This window comes from Mizuhopecten yessoensis, unplaced genomic scaffold, assembly GCF_002113885.1.
Source record: "Mizuhopecten yessoensis strain PY_sf001 unplaced genomic scaffold, ASM211388v2 scaffold10359, whole genome shotgun sequence".
Taxonomy (NCBI): Eukaryota; Metazoa; Mollusca; class Bivalvia; order Pectinida; family Pectinidae; genus Mizuhopecten; species Mizuhopecten yessoensis.
In genome coordinates this window covers 420,532-435,661 of record NW_018408507.1, presented here as the reverse complement: position 1 = coordinate 435,661, position 15,130 = coordinate 420,532, and the positions used below count along the sequence as shown (strand labels likewise).

At 37.7% G+C, this 15,130-nt stretch overlaps 1 protein-coding gene across 1 annotated transcript in view; it reads left to right on the top strand.

Annotated features, from left to right (window-relative positions):
• LOC110460333 (beta-1,3-galactosyltransferase 1-like) overlaps positions 1–6,037 on the top strand; it is a 10,084-nt gene extending 4,047 nt beyond the window's left edge. Inside the window, exon 2 of the mRNA XM_021513177.1 lies at positions 4,000–6,037. Coding sequence (XP_021368852.1) covers positions 4,023–5,216 — 1,194 coding nt within the window. The 5' untranslated portion in view covers positions 4,000–4,022 and the 3' untranslated portion in view covers positions 5,217–6,037. The remainder of the gene's footprint in view (positions 1–3,999) is intronic.
• The last annotated feature ends 9,093 nt before the right edge of the window (positions 6,038–15,130 follow it).

Here is a 15,130-nt window from a genome sequence, read left to right as displayed (position 1 = left end):
TACACGTGTTAATGTGTAACGTCACAATCAAAAACTGTACACGTGTTAATGTGTAAAGTAAATCGGTCTTAACGCATAACTTCAAGATAATTATTTTACGTAGATTATACAACAAAGCTTAGGAAACATAGCCAGCATACGAACTATATGCTGGTTAGCATCTAATTGTAGAAAAACACAGAGTGTTTTTGTTGGATCTCTGACCATCTGTTACGACTCCATTTGTGGCAAAACATACGAAAACATGTTTGGTCTGAAATCATTGAATAGATAGCAATCTGTTGATGGCCTCCTCATTTTCAAAATACATCACCCGTTTATCGAAAACATCACCCGTTTATCAAATACATCGTCCGTTTATCGATTACATCAACCGTTTATCAAATACATCACTCGTTTATCAAATACATCACTCGTTTATCAAATACATCATCCGTTTATCAAATACATCACTCGTTTATCAAATCCATCATCCGTTTATCAAATACATCTCTCGTTTATCAAATACATCATCCTTTTATCAAATACATCATCCGTTTATCAAATACATCACTCGTTTATCGAAAACATCACCCGTTTATCAAATACATCGTCCGTTTATCAAATACATCACTCGTTTATCAAATACATCATCCGTTTATCAAATACATCACCCGTTTATCAAATACATCATCCGTTTATCGAATACATCAACCGTTTATCGAATACATCAACCGTTTATCAAATACGCGTCAAGTCGACAGCGTCTGACCCTTTATCTACGACACATCAAATCGACAGTGTCGGACCCTTTATCATCGACACATCAAGTCGACAGTGACGGACCCTTTATCTACGACACATCAAGTCGACAGTGTCTGACCCTTTATCAACGACACATCAAGTCGACAGTGACGGACCCTTTATCTACGACACATCAAGTCGACAGTGCCAGACCGTTTTTCAAGGACACATCAAGTCGACAGCGTCTGACCCTTTATCAACGACACATCAAGTCGACAGCGTCTGACCCTTTATCAACGACACATCAAGTCGACAGTGTCGGACCCTTTATCAACGACACAACAAGTCGACAGTGACGGACCCTTTATCAACGACACATCAAGTCGACAGCGTCTAACCCTTTATCTACGACACATCAAGTCGACAGTGTCGAACCCTTTATCTACGACACATCAAGTCAACAGTGTCGGACCCTTTATAATCGACACATCAAGTCGACAGTGTCAGACCCTTTATCTACGACACATCAAGTCAACAGCGTCGGACCCTTTATCATCGACACATCAAGTCGACAGTGTCAGGCCCTTTATCAACGACACAACAAGTCGACAGTATCGGACCCTTTATCAACGACACATCAAGTCGACAGGGTCAGACCTGGTATCTACGACACATCAAGGCAACAGTGTCGGACCCTTTATCATCGACACATCAAGTCGACAGTGTCAGACCCTTTATCAACGACACAACAAGTCGACAGTGTCGGACCCTTTATCAACGACACATCAAGTCGACAGTGTCAGACCTGTTATCTACGACACATCAAGTCAACAGTGTCGGACCCTTTATCATCGACACATTAAGTCGACAGTGTCAGACCCTTTATCAACGACACAATAAGTCGACAGTGTCGGACCCTTTATCAACGACACATCAAGTCGACAGTGTCGGACCCTTTATCAACGACACAACAAGTCGACAGTGTCTGACCCTTTATCTACGACACATCAAGTCGACAGTGTCAGACCCTTTTTCAACGACACATCAAGTCGACAGTGTCTGACCCTTTATCAACGACATATCAAGTCGACAGTGTCGAACCCTTTATCTACGAAACATCAAGTCGACAGTGCCAGACCGTTTTTCAAGGACAAATCAAGTCGACAGCGTCTGACCCTTTATCAACGACACATCAAGTCGACAGCGTCCGACCCTTTATCAACGACACATCAAGTCAACAGTGTCGGACCATTTATCAACGACACATCAAGTCGACAGTGTCGGACCATTTATCAACGACACATCAAGGCGACAGTGTCGGACCATTTATCAACGCCACATCAAGTCGACAGTGTCGGACCCTTTACCAACGACACATCAAGTCGACAGTGTCGGACCCTTTATCAACGACACATCAAGTCGACAGTGTAGGACCCTTTTTCTACGACACATCAAGTCGACAGCGTCTGACCATTTATAATTCTGAATATCACATTCAATTGATAAAAATCTGTGTTACAGATAAGGGAGGCTTTTCTGTGTCACTGCCGAGGGAGATCATTCTAAATATCCCATTAAATAAATAATACTATGTGTCACTGCCGAGGGAGATAATTCTAAATATCTCATTCAAGGGAGACAATCCTTAATGTCTTCTTATTATAAGCAGACATTCCTGTGTGTAATACTGACGATAATTATCGTTAATTTGCTACAAAGAGATGACAAAAACATCAACCACCATATCTGCACGTTGTTTTAGCCATTGGGAAACTAACAGAATGCATTACAGTAATGAATAATATTTATATCTAAAGGTAGAATATATTGTTGGAATATTCTTGTAATATATAACTGAAATCATCAAAAAATATTAATTCCTTTAGCTTCATTCAACTAATTCTAGTTACAGGAATAATTATATATGTAAGGAAGCAGGAACAACTAAGACATGCTTTCCGTTACGTTTTAAAACTTCTGATATCGTAACGGTATTGGGTCGATGGCTGGTAACATGTAACCGTAGCTCACTAAGAGCTGTGTAGAGCTCGGGTGTCTCGGGCTCGAATCCCGACCTGTCCACTTATGTTTGAGGGACCATGGCCTGGTATGTTTACCAGTCCAACAGATCATTGTATCCCCTGATAAGTGCTCGAGGTGTGAGTTATCACACTCCTATACACATAAACACCGGTACTAACCACAACACTTCCCAATTCGCTCGCGATGTTTACATTGGCAGCCATTCATTACAACTCATAAAACAGCGGACTATATCAGTAGGTTAGATGGACGCAGTACCGTGCCATGTAGTAGCTGTTTAAAATGTACAATAGAACGTTTTTATGCAGAACTGTTTAATGATGGCCGTCGAGCTGCCAGCTTGGACTTTGACAATTCCATGTGATTATCACTATTTCTCAAAAAGTACTCGTCATCTATTTTTAATACGATATGTATTCCTCCTTTGATCCTTAGTTGGTCGTTTTTCATTTTGAGAGACTGATCAGGGAAAAAAGATGGCAACCATGCGGCAATCTCGATTTTATTGTCGTTATTTCTTAAAAGGTACTTGACAGATGGCAGTTGATAGTTCGTTTCATAAGTTACCGTAGCTTTGTACTTGTGACTGTTTCATTTTGAGACTATTTGTGAAATTGGGAAAAACAACTAACCACCTTGGATTATGTTGGTTCAAATTTGTGATCGCTATTTCTCAAGTAGTCCTTGGCAGATACTTTGTTTTGTTTTTTATTTACCTTTCAAATACAGTTTTGTCTGAAATGAATATCGTTACGATCATCAGTTTTATAAGGAGGGGAGACAACCTATCGTTTTGTAAATAAGCCTTCAGAAGTTGTCTCCCCTTTCCATTGAATTAAACAGATAGATGTTACTTGAGAAGCTGAGATTCGTCTTTTTAAATAGCTTCTTGTTTTTATTTAACATTGTTACTTTTTGCAGTGCGATAATAAAGTCGAATTCTCCACAATCCTCACACGTCAATGCCATTCCATAATCTAGATAAAAGCACAACTAATTATAAGGACAAAGCTAGACATTAAATTGATATAACTGGCCAAAAATGGTAGTAGCTGGACAAAACAAAAAAACCCAAACATGACGTAACAGATTGTGGAAAACATCAAAGGCTTAAAACAAGACACAGTGTGTGTTTCTTTATGAATATATTCGTTTGAGGAATGCCGTTTATAGCTTAACAAGATCTTACCAAGCATTGAATTGTTCATTAATTGTTCTCATTATTATTTTCAGCATATCCAGAGGATTTCGGTAACATGGATGGTAAAACTAACTACAAGACAATCGTTGTGCTGGTATTCTGTCTGAGTTGTATGCTCAACCTGCTGGCTTACCTGCTGATGTACAACGCAAGTAGGGAACGAACACTGCAGGATCACAGCAAATTCCTACTCTCCTCTGGCGGCGGAGGAGGAGGCAATATACAGCCATCGTCACTAAGTGAAAATCGACTTACGAATTCTTTTGCACCTCTTGCCGCTGCGCCAGAAGGAACGGTCAGAATTGGTGTCCAACAGTTCTTAAAAGCAAGGTTAAAATCTCCAGAGGTTTTGTCGAGAAAACTTCAAGAAGAAGATAATTCAAATGTTGATCAAGATAATCAGAATGCAACTGTAGGTAACGTTACCAATCCCCATAATTATACATACGTAATTAACCAGCCTGACATATGCAGGGGAGATAATCCACTCGATTTAATCATCGTGGTTTGTACGAGTGTGGCAGGGTTTTCCAAAAGACAAACCATTCGGGAAACATGGGGATTATTTGCAAAAGAGCAAAAAAATGTGAAAAATTTATTTTTTCTTGGAGTGCAAGACGAGGAAAATATTCAGAAGAAAGTCCTTGAAGAAAGTGAGATTCATCATGACATCGTGCAGGAAGACTTTCGCGATTCGTATCGAAACTTGTCAATTAAATCAGTTGGTGCACTTAAGTGGATGACAGATTATTGTCACATAGCCAAATTTGGACTGAAAATCGATGATGATATTTTTGTGAATATTCCAAATCTCATGGAGACATTGTCAAAAGTGACTCACCCTCGGATTATAATTGGACATCTATTCGTTGGCGCTCGTCCAATACAGAATAGGAACTCTAAGTGGCATACAGCGAAGGAGGATTTCCCGCGGGACGTGTATCCTCCGTATGTGTCCGGGACCTGCTACATCGTGTCTATACAAGCAGCAACAGATATCTACCATGTTTCTTTATATACCAAATTATTTTGGTTGGAAGACATTTATATTACAGGAATTTGTGCAGAAAAGGCAAAAATTAAACTGGTTCACGAAGGAGAGATATCGTTTATGACACGTGAAGCCAGTGGTTGTGCTTTTGAACATGCAATAACGGGACATAAAGTGAGCTCAACAGACATGTACAAAATATACAGGGAATTACGAGATCCGAACCTCAAGTGCAACAACGATATAAACCGTGGATGATAAAAGTCCAGTTCTGTATTAATTATTTGATTCTAAACATTTATCTTATTTTAAAATTGTATACATATCAGGAAAAGTCATTGAAATTGTTTCACCACACTTCCCTAAAACAAAAATGCCGTGTAAAATTATATGAGGAGAGTTATCACACCTTGAAATAGCAATAAATCGTCATATTACAAAAGGGGCGTGGTCACACAAACAATATACGTGTCAAATTACAGTAGGGGCGTGGTCACTCAAACAATACACCAGTCACATTACAGTAGGGGCGTGATATCACAAACAATACACGTGTCACATTACAGTAGGGGCGTGGTCAAACAAACAATACATGTCACATTACAGTAGGGGCGTGATCTCACAAACAATACACGTGTAACATTACAGTAGGGGCGTGGTCACACAAACAATACACCAGTCACATTACAGTAGGGGCGTGATCTCACAAACAAAACACGTGTCACATTACAGTAGGGGCGTGGTCAAACAAACAATACGTGTCACATTACAGTAGGGGCATAAACACACTTGGTTATTACAATACAGTGTCACTTGTATCACACTTAATTTACGTTACACTATATTGGTATTACACTGCCATTGAATTATGCTGTAAGTTACGTATTATTTGTATAAATATTTTATTTCACTATATTTTTATTACATACTGTCTTAAAGAATTGCTCCTACTAGCAACATCCGAACAAACACATGTATCATCTCACCGCTGTCGACGTCATACCATTAGTCTACGACTACTATTGAAAAAGCTAATAGTTCCTTTTGTATTTGGTTACCAGCATCCTACCTGTTATTTGTTTAATACTATCATATGTAAACAATTTGAAATGTGTAGTGCAGAAAAGTGAAGGGTCGTGTGTGCTTTGATTTGTTAAAGCTAGCATTCCATGTTCGGACATGTTGCAGTGTCTTGGTGATACATGTATGGCATAATACAACTATCTTTGACGTGTAAGTGCTGTTTGTATATAATTTATGTAAATGAAATTACAATTAATGACATTCTAAACAAATCAAGATTTCAAAATAAAATCCTGTAATCAAAATTAAGGTCAAGGTCACATGTTTTTCGGCGCTTTCCGTAATCGATAAAAAATATTCTCGTTTACGGAAATTTCCGACGTTTTCCGACTTACTCACTTCAAGACGCCTGTGCTGTGTTGGAGATAGCTGCGGAAACCTTAGCTTCTAGGCCCGATCTTTTTTTTTTAAACAAATTAAAAAAAGGATCGGGCCTAGAAACTACGGTTCCCGCAGCTATGTTGGAGAGGACAATGGTTTAGATGATCGAGACTACTGACTAAATGGCATTGGTAACTTTAGGTTTCACTGAGGGACACCAGTGTGTTTTCAGTGGAGCCAGTCGTGAGTTTTTGATTTTTGTCAAAAGTTACGTCATCAGTTAATAAGCTCCACACAAAATGTATTATGGAAAATTATAAATATTTGTAGCCGATAATGTAAAGTAACCATATAGTTAATGTATCATTTATATTTGTGGCATGCAAATGCTATTGTTCGGTCCCTTCGTAAAATCTATTTTTAATTGTTACATTAAACCATACCGAATCCTGCACACAAACTGCTTTTCCACGCATCAGGCGCCATTGGTGATATTCTGATGACTGATCTGAGATGTCAATACTTGTTAAAAATGTATGACTTTGGTGTCAGTATATCTGTTAAACTGTTAAGTCGATGATGTATCACTGAACGTTGTCGAATTCGGGAACATGTTTCCGAATTCGACAAGGTTGCCGAATTCTGAGTTTTGCAGAACTGGTATGCCTGATTGAATGAATGAAAATATTCAGACCAATGAACAAATATCTTACCTTTGTTTTAAGCTCATCTATGTGAAACCATTTCCATACTGAAGTATATACTCCGCCCGGCTTTATCAACACTTTTACTGGCGACAAACCTTTGCTCAAATTGTAAAGTATGATAAGATGTGGATCACCAGAACAGAGACGTATATATTAGGAATTATCCATTTTATCAGTTAAAATATTGTCGAATCGAAACGGTACTGACGGCAAATAAGTGGTTGTTTTTGGTAACCATTTCAACATACCGTATAACAATTACATAACAAAACAATTGATATCATTTTTGCTTGGAAATCTTACCAAACAATAGCATCAAACGGCAAAATTGTGTTGAGCTATCCTTTCAAAATGGCGCTCTGTCTTGGTGTCAAGCGTGACGTCAAATATTACGCTACTATGTAGCTATTTCCTGCGATTTTTGATGCAGCAATATTTTCTGCGTATTACTTTTTAAAAACCGCAATAACGAGAGACCATTTAATACAATGTAATACAAATATTTTCAAATTTATTAATTCCCTCTAAATATCTCTAAATGAATAAGATATGTCTTTAGATATAATGAGATATACATGTATCATATTTAGATTAAATTAGAATCTCTGTTGTTTATAAGATAGCTCATCAATTAATATTTTTAGCATCTGTGTGGATCATGTGTGTCAACAATGTATATACTCGTGTAAATGTTATTTCATGCAAAAATGTTCTTTTTATGTTTCCTTTGCTGTTTATGAAATGATAAATTTATCTGTGATAATTGGAGATTAATTAAAGGTGATTATATTAATCCGCTTTTGTTTTGATTGCCGTCTGATCAGATTTAACTATGCATAGAAATTGTTTTCATCGTGTTTTGTACGGTGGCTTTAATTATTTTTGTCAAATCGTTGTTACTTTGCAGTAGTTTCGTTAGTCCGCGGAGATGAGCTACCATGTATACCTCCTTTTTAAAGATAAACGGCAGAGTTTTCTGATATGGCAACATCTTTGTACCTATAGCATTTGCCTAAAACATTTGAATTACAATGAAATGGTATTAAAGAAATTCTCAATTCCAACAAAGATCACCGGCGTGTAGAAAACCGTACTGAACGTGTCATGGGAGGTAACTCACAACTTTCAAATGCAACGCTTTTACCTCAAAATTGCATGCTTCCTCAAGTAACGAGTGAAGAAAACTAATGATACGCTGGTGGCAGCTTGAGATGATATACTCGTTATGTGAGATGCCATACATAAGGTACGTGAAATATGCTGACGTACCAAATCTGTGTTACTTGCTTACAGAAAGAACTAGGCTTGCTCGATAACCAAGGAAACTCGGCCAATACATTTTCCAATTTTTCTAAAGACGAAATACTAGCAAATCACACTTCTGTATTTCAATGATTCGGACCTTTGATTCCAAAATTTCCCAAGAATCCTTATAAACAGCGTGTTATCGTTGGTTCCTCTAGTTCCTTACCCAAGTCATTATCCAAACCTATCACTACCATCCCCAGTACCATTAAATCAGGGTTACAGTCGCAGTGTGTAACTGTATACTTAGAAGTGGAATAAACAGTATCAGGATTTTTAAGAATTCAAAAGATCTTTTGATCAATCTTGAACGTACTCTTCTCAAAAATGTTACCACTACCTGTTACAAAATGAAGGAACGCCTACGTTCTCTTGCTATGCGCGCTTTCTTTTCAAAGAAAGGCGTACGTCGATACAAATAATTTATTTATTATATGGTTATAAATTATTTCGGAGCATATTTCGTTCAAAGTACAACAAAAGCCAAAATGAAATATACTGAGGACGATATTATGAGAATGATTGAGTTCGGTGGCAAGATTTTCCAGCAGACTGTAGGCATTCCCACGGGAACAAACTGTACCCCTCTTCTGGCCGATTTGTTTCTGTTTTCATATGTCAGAACCGATAACAAAAACCTAGCCAAGTCCTTCAATTTCACATTCAAATATATCGACGATGTGGCGACTGTTTTTAATAACAAGAATACCCTCCAGGGCTTTAAATCAGAGACACCACAGACTCTTAAAACTTACATCGTGACCAACAGGGACGGCTTCCTACTCAACTGTATAATAAGAGGGATGATTTCGACTTTCCTATTTTGAACTTTCCCTTTCTGGATAATCAACATCCATGTTTCCCCTCCCTGTTTACATGTCACAGTTGATTTGGTACTCACGAGCATGATCCGAATATCGTGACTTCAGTGATAGGTGTCGACTGCTGACGGACAAACTAACTATACAGGGTTTCCAAAGATGCAGGTTGATGCCGATCGCCATCAGAAGGTCGCAGGGAAATATGTTTTATCTGTTTGTGAATGAAGGTTGATGTTTTATATTATGCTCATTAAGAGTGCCTTGTGGTTTTGTCGTCACTACCCGAGTTCTCGATGCGATGAATTGACATTACTTGGATTTGACCTAAATTTACATGGCGGTTGTCATTGATGAAGCAGAAGACGCTTACCCTTCCGAAACACCTGGTCTAATTTTCCTTGTACTTTTTCAATGGTCTCCCTGTATGTAGTTTGCCCTAGTTTTATCGATTTTAAATTCGAATTATGATTTGTTGACACTTCGGTATTCTCGTGTTATTTTTGTGTAGAAAGTTTGGTGAACAAATTAAAAAAAAACAGTCAAAAAATGAGTCAAATGAGGCGATGAATTCCCAAAGCCATCTCAAACGGCTCGGTCAAAATTCCCATAATGTTACAAGAAAACGATACAATTACAAAAAAACAGTCGTCATAGTAGCCATTGGTAACATTGTTCCTGACATGGGTATTGCTTTGATAAATAATTTCTGAAAGGGAAAAGAGCGAAGTGATTCGATAGAGATAACCATAACTTGCTGATTTACCGTGGAAAAAATAAAGATGAAATAAAACATAAATGTCAACGACAGTGTAAAGATACAATGGGACCAGCCCAGGATTTGAACCCTGGACCTGTGATATGTCTACGGTGTGCTTACTAACTGAGCTACCCTGGCCTAATCGCGCCCCAGTTCTATCCAAAACAAACTCAATGAGAGGTTACTGTATATAGGAAAAACTACGCCGGAATCTTCTGATGTAGTATTTGCAGTTGGACAGAGCAGTTTAAAGTTTGAAAGATGGTAAATGTTTTGTTAAATATTTTGCTGACACGCATTACGGCAAATTGTGATACATAACTGAACCGATCACACTCTCACGTGTTTTGAAATTATGAATCGTTCACAGATATTTCTAAATATTTACATTTGCACTGCATAGTGCCTAGATACTCTACTGGTCCCATTGTAACATATTTTCCAATGAACTACAACGGGGATTAGGTCCGTGTAGTGATACACTGACCGAATTACCGCCAAGTGGCGATGTTCCGCTGTGTTGTGTCTGCAAATGTTATTGTATGACAGTTAAATCGCTAAATGACCACAACATATATCAAAATGGTCACATGTTAGTATACAAATTGGTAATTGACATAATTTTATATGCATTTAAATAAAAAAAAACAATTATTAAATTGATGTGTTTACTGTGGAACTTTCTTGTTTCTTGTTTTTGTCGGCCTTGTTGCCCTTGACAACGACTGTGGAATGCGAAACTACCCGGCTGTTCCGAACAATTTACCGCTGACCCAGTCGGTGTGTATAAGAGTTTTAAAACAGCAATTAACAATACTCGCAACATTGCACAACTAATATTGTTGGTTTGGAATATAAATATAAGGATTGGTTGTCATATTTTTGACGTTTATTGGCGTGTAAACTACATCGGGCTTGCGATATATTGAATGGTGCGCGTTAGCGGGATATGGACTTTGAATGTACTCAAGACGACATCATAGAGTGCGAGAATGGCTACAAAACAGGAGCTGGCAAGCGATGCGTCAACTGTAAAATGTCCCGGTGTGGTTCATTCAGACATCAACCTAATCTGTGTGTGGTCCATAAAACGTGTGATGCCTGTATGAACCATGCTCTAACATCTTCAAGTACATGTGACAACTGTGGGCCAAACGAAAAGACTTTCAGAGGTCCCGAGACATGTCAACCAAACACTCACCACAGTCTACATCGAGATAATACATGTTTCTCGTGGTGGGAAATCACACAAAAAGGCGTGTTCTCTGTGCAAATGTAGGCACTGGCTTGTCCACCTGGTGACCGTGTGGTTAGAACACCTTATTGATTAATTCGATATAACTCTGCATCGTTTAGGACATGCGCCTCCTGGTTCTCAAGGACATGTAGGCAAGCAATTTATACAATATAGACCATTCAGATTTAAATTGTTATTATGCATTTGTTCTTTTAATGGACAAAGAGGGGGATTTTTCTTTATTTGAAAACGCATATTTGACAGTTTTTAAACAACGAGTTCTTTTCAAAATTATGTTATTCGCCGAAATATAAAAAAAAAAAAAAAATGGTACCACAAGAAATGCAGGAGTGTGCTGCTCAGAGTGAAATGCAAAATTGACTAACATTTTTGCCATTTGCAAAAATTAGGAATGATTTTGTGACAAAACATTTAACAATGACAGAGGTATTCATCAAGGCGGTCCTATTTGTCATTAAACGAACTACGAATTAAATGATGTCTGAAGCCAAATATAACAATACCTCCTTGTAAAAAGAAATATAAATAAGTACATGCACGGCTCTACGCCCGTTTTGCATCGCTGCTGGATTTTTTCCTTGATGTCACTAATTATTTTGCTTCGACAAGGTGTCTTCTACTATGCTGGTGCAGATTTCCTTTGTTGGATTTTTTTTTCAAATGAGGCCATTACATACGACTCTGACACTCTTTAACTGGTTGATTGTGAATCTATTTACTTTGGTGAACGTTCAGGATAGTCTGCAGATCCAATGGATTGTTCGACAGCAGCACTATGTCGTCCGCAACTGTTCCAGTCCCGATGTAGGTAGTGGAATAGTCTCGCTCAACCAGACCCTTGGTGTTTGCGCAAGCTACGCCGAACCGAGAGTGCAGTCTCGACAGAGGGCGAGGGTCTGGGGAATATGAGACTAGTAGTGGTACCGATTAAACAACCCGTAAGGTTAAGCGTCTGCTTCTTCGTTGGCGACAACCAAATTGGCTTAGGTAAAATTAAAGTAATATCACACCCTCATAGCGAGAACTGGAGTTATGACATCAAAATAATGCGGACAAACAAAAATATCTATGTAACCTCTGGATCTACTTAAAACCTGTCAGGCTCACAATCGCGACGGTCAGAGTGTTCCGCTAAACTTACCGTGAAGTTGACTTGAACTTATTTTTTGTAAAAATGTCAAATGCTGATGTCATGTGTTGATGGGCGATGTCGATATATTTTGGTAGAGTTGATTCATAGAAATAAACATCTGACATAAAGCATGACGTTAGTGTTTACTGTTAATCGTCTGTCGACCAAATGGCGACTGGAAATGAAAAATCCTTCCCAAAAAAAATCCAAGTTAAAGACACAAAATAGGACAATTGTCCAAAAGGACACAGAGATAAAACGAACATTTAAAAAAAAAGAAAAACGACAGAGTTTTGATGCAAGTGGTTATTAGTTGAAATAGCTATGTTCCTAACTCATTAGTGAAGACAATGCCGATCGTTCAACGGGAGATAACTCGCAAATGTGTGTATTATTGTGTCACCTAGAGATCACGTAAACGTTATAAGAGTTAGAAAGCATATAGGATACCGCAACATGTGGTAGTTTCAAGTTTAAAGAGAGGAGTAATCATATATACTGGTGGTAGAAATCATATATACTGGTGGTAGAAATCATATATACTGGGGGGTAGAAATCATATATGCTGGTGGTAGAATTCATATATACTGGGTGGTAGAAATCATGTATACTGGTGGTAGAAATCATATATACTGGTGGTACAAATCATATATACTGGTGGTAGAAATCATGTATACTGGGTGGTAGAAATCATATATGCTGGTGGTAGAATTCATATATACTGGGTGGTAGAAATCATATTTACTGGTGGTAGAAATCATATATACTGGGCGGTAGATATCATATATACTGGTGGTAGAAATCATGTATACTGGGTGGTAGAAATCATATATGCTGGTGGTAGAAATCATATATACTGGTGGGAGAAATCATATATACTGGTGGTAGAAATTATATATACTGGTGGTAGAAATCATATATCCTGGTGGTAGAAATCATATATACTGGTGGTACAAATCATATATACTGGTGGTAGAAATCATATATCCTGGTGGTAGAAATCATATATACTGGTGGGAGAAATCATATATACTGGTGGTAGAAATTATATATACTGGTGGTAGAAATCATATACACTGGGCGGTAGAAATCATATATACTGAGTGGTAGAAATCATATATACTGGGGGGTAGAAATCATATATGCTGGTGGTAGAAATCATATATACTGGTGGGAGAAATCATATATACTGGTGGTAGAAATCATGTATACTGGGTGGTAGAAATCATATATGCTGGTGGTAGAATTCATATATACTGGGTGGTAGAAATCATATTTACTGGTGGTAGAAATCATATATACTGGGCGGTAGAAATCATATATACTGAGTGGTAGAAATCATATATACTGGGGGGTAGAAATCATATATGCTGGTGGTAGAATTCATATATACTGGGTGGTAGAAATCATATGTACTGGTGGTAGAAATCATATATACTGGGTGGTAGAAATCATATATATACTGGTAGTAGAAATCATATATACTGGTGGTAGAAGCATGTTCTGCTCCTCGTGTGGTACCTGGCATAAAGAACGAAGAGATTATATCGTTTTGGGAAACGCTTACTATATATAAGCTATGATCGAGGGGAAACATGTAATCCACATTCATTTTCAGCGGATACATGACGGAACTAAGACAATATTCCGGGTTTATCACTGCGTAGGGAAGTTCGGTGCATTAACGGAAGTTTAAGAGCATGCAACCCCACATCACCCGGACATTGAGCACTGTTCAATACAGATCTTTGGTATTCGACGAAACAACAGGGAAGTTATAGTACCAAGCACAGCTTCTTCCTGGTTTAATTTTTTTTTTAAATGACGCAGATAGTAATACCTACATGTAGTGTAGTTCATTTGAAACAACAGCAAGTAAATATTATGGAGCATTATTCTCCCGGCCCCACTTAATTTGGAACTTCAAAAGTCTTGTATGCCACTATTTACATCACAATGTATTGGTATTGTAACGCAGCAACAGAGATGTATAATCTCCATGTAACAGAGAATTATCAGTTGTCATGGTTATGCAACTGGAAGTGTCAATTTATGACAAAGTTATCACCGCTGAATGCATTACTCAAAACCGCACATGGCGCGCAATTACAAATTCAATTTTTAACATACATTTAAGATACATTACAGAAAAATGACACAACACAACCTATAAACAAAATGTTAACCCATTTAGATGTTTTTGACAATTACCAGCGTTAAAAAACAAATAACCGAATGTTGTAACAAACATTTATGGCGTGTGAGAGCTACATATGTATATGACAATGGACGAAGAAACTAACGAAATCAGGACACAATACACGAACCTGAACCAAAGTGTTAATGACTTACACGAGTTTAAATTGAAAATCCTGTATGGTTGGACTTCAGATTATACAAACGTACGGAGAAGTATTTAAGGAAGATACTTGTGCAAGTGTGTAAGAATATACATTACCTCTCAATCGTCCCGCTCTAACCGCACGACATATATTATACCACACGTTTATTACTCGCATTACCAGCGTGAATATATATGTCTATCAATACTCGTTTACCGGCAAAGTAAGTAAACACCATTACACTATTGCGGGGGAATTGTGAAGGTACGTATATTGTATCTTTATTTTGTTAAAAAGTTCAAATTCGTTCAGAATACACAAACAAAAACATCGTTACTTAAGCTTCCTCTTTAGTCATACTTAAATTAGATTAATTTGACTATGATCCAACAGCCTAAAATTTCATTAAATTTTTACAGTTCAAGATTCCATCACGAGTTACTTCC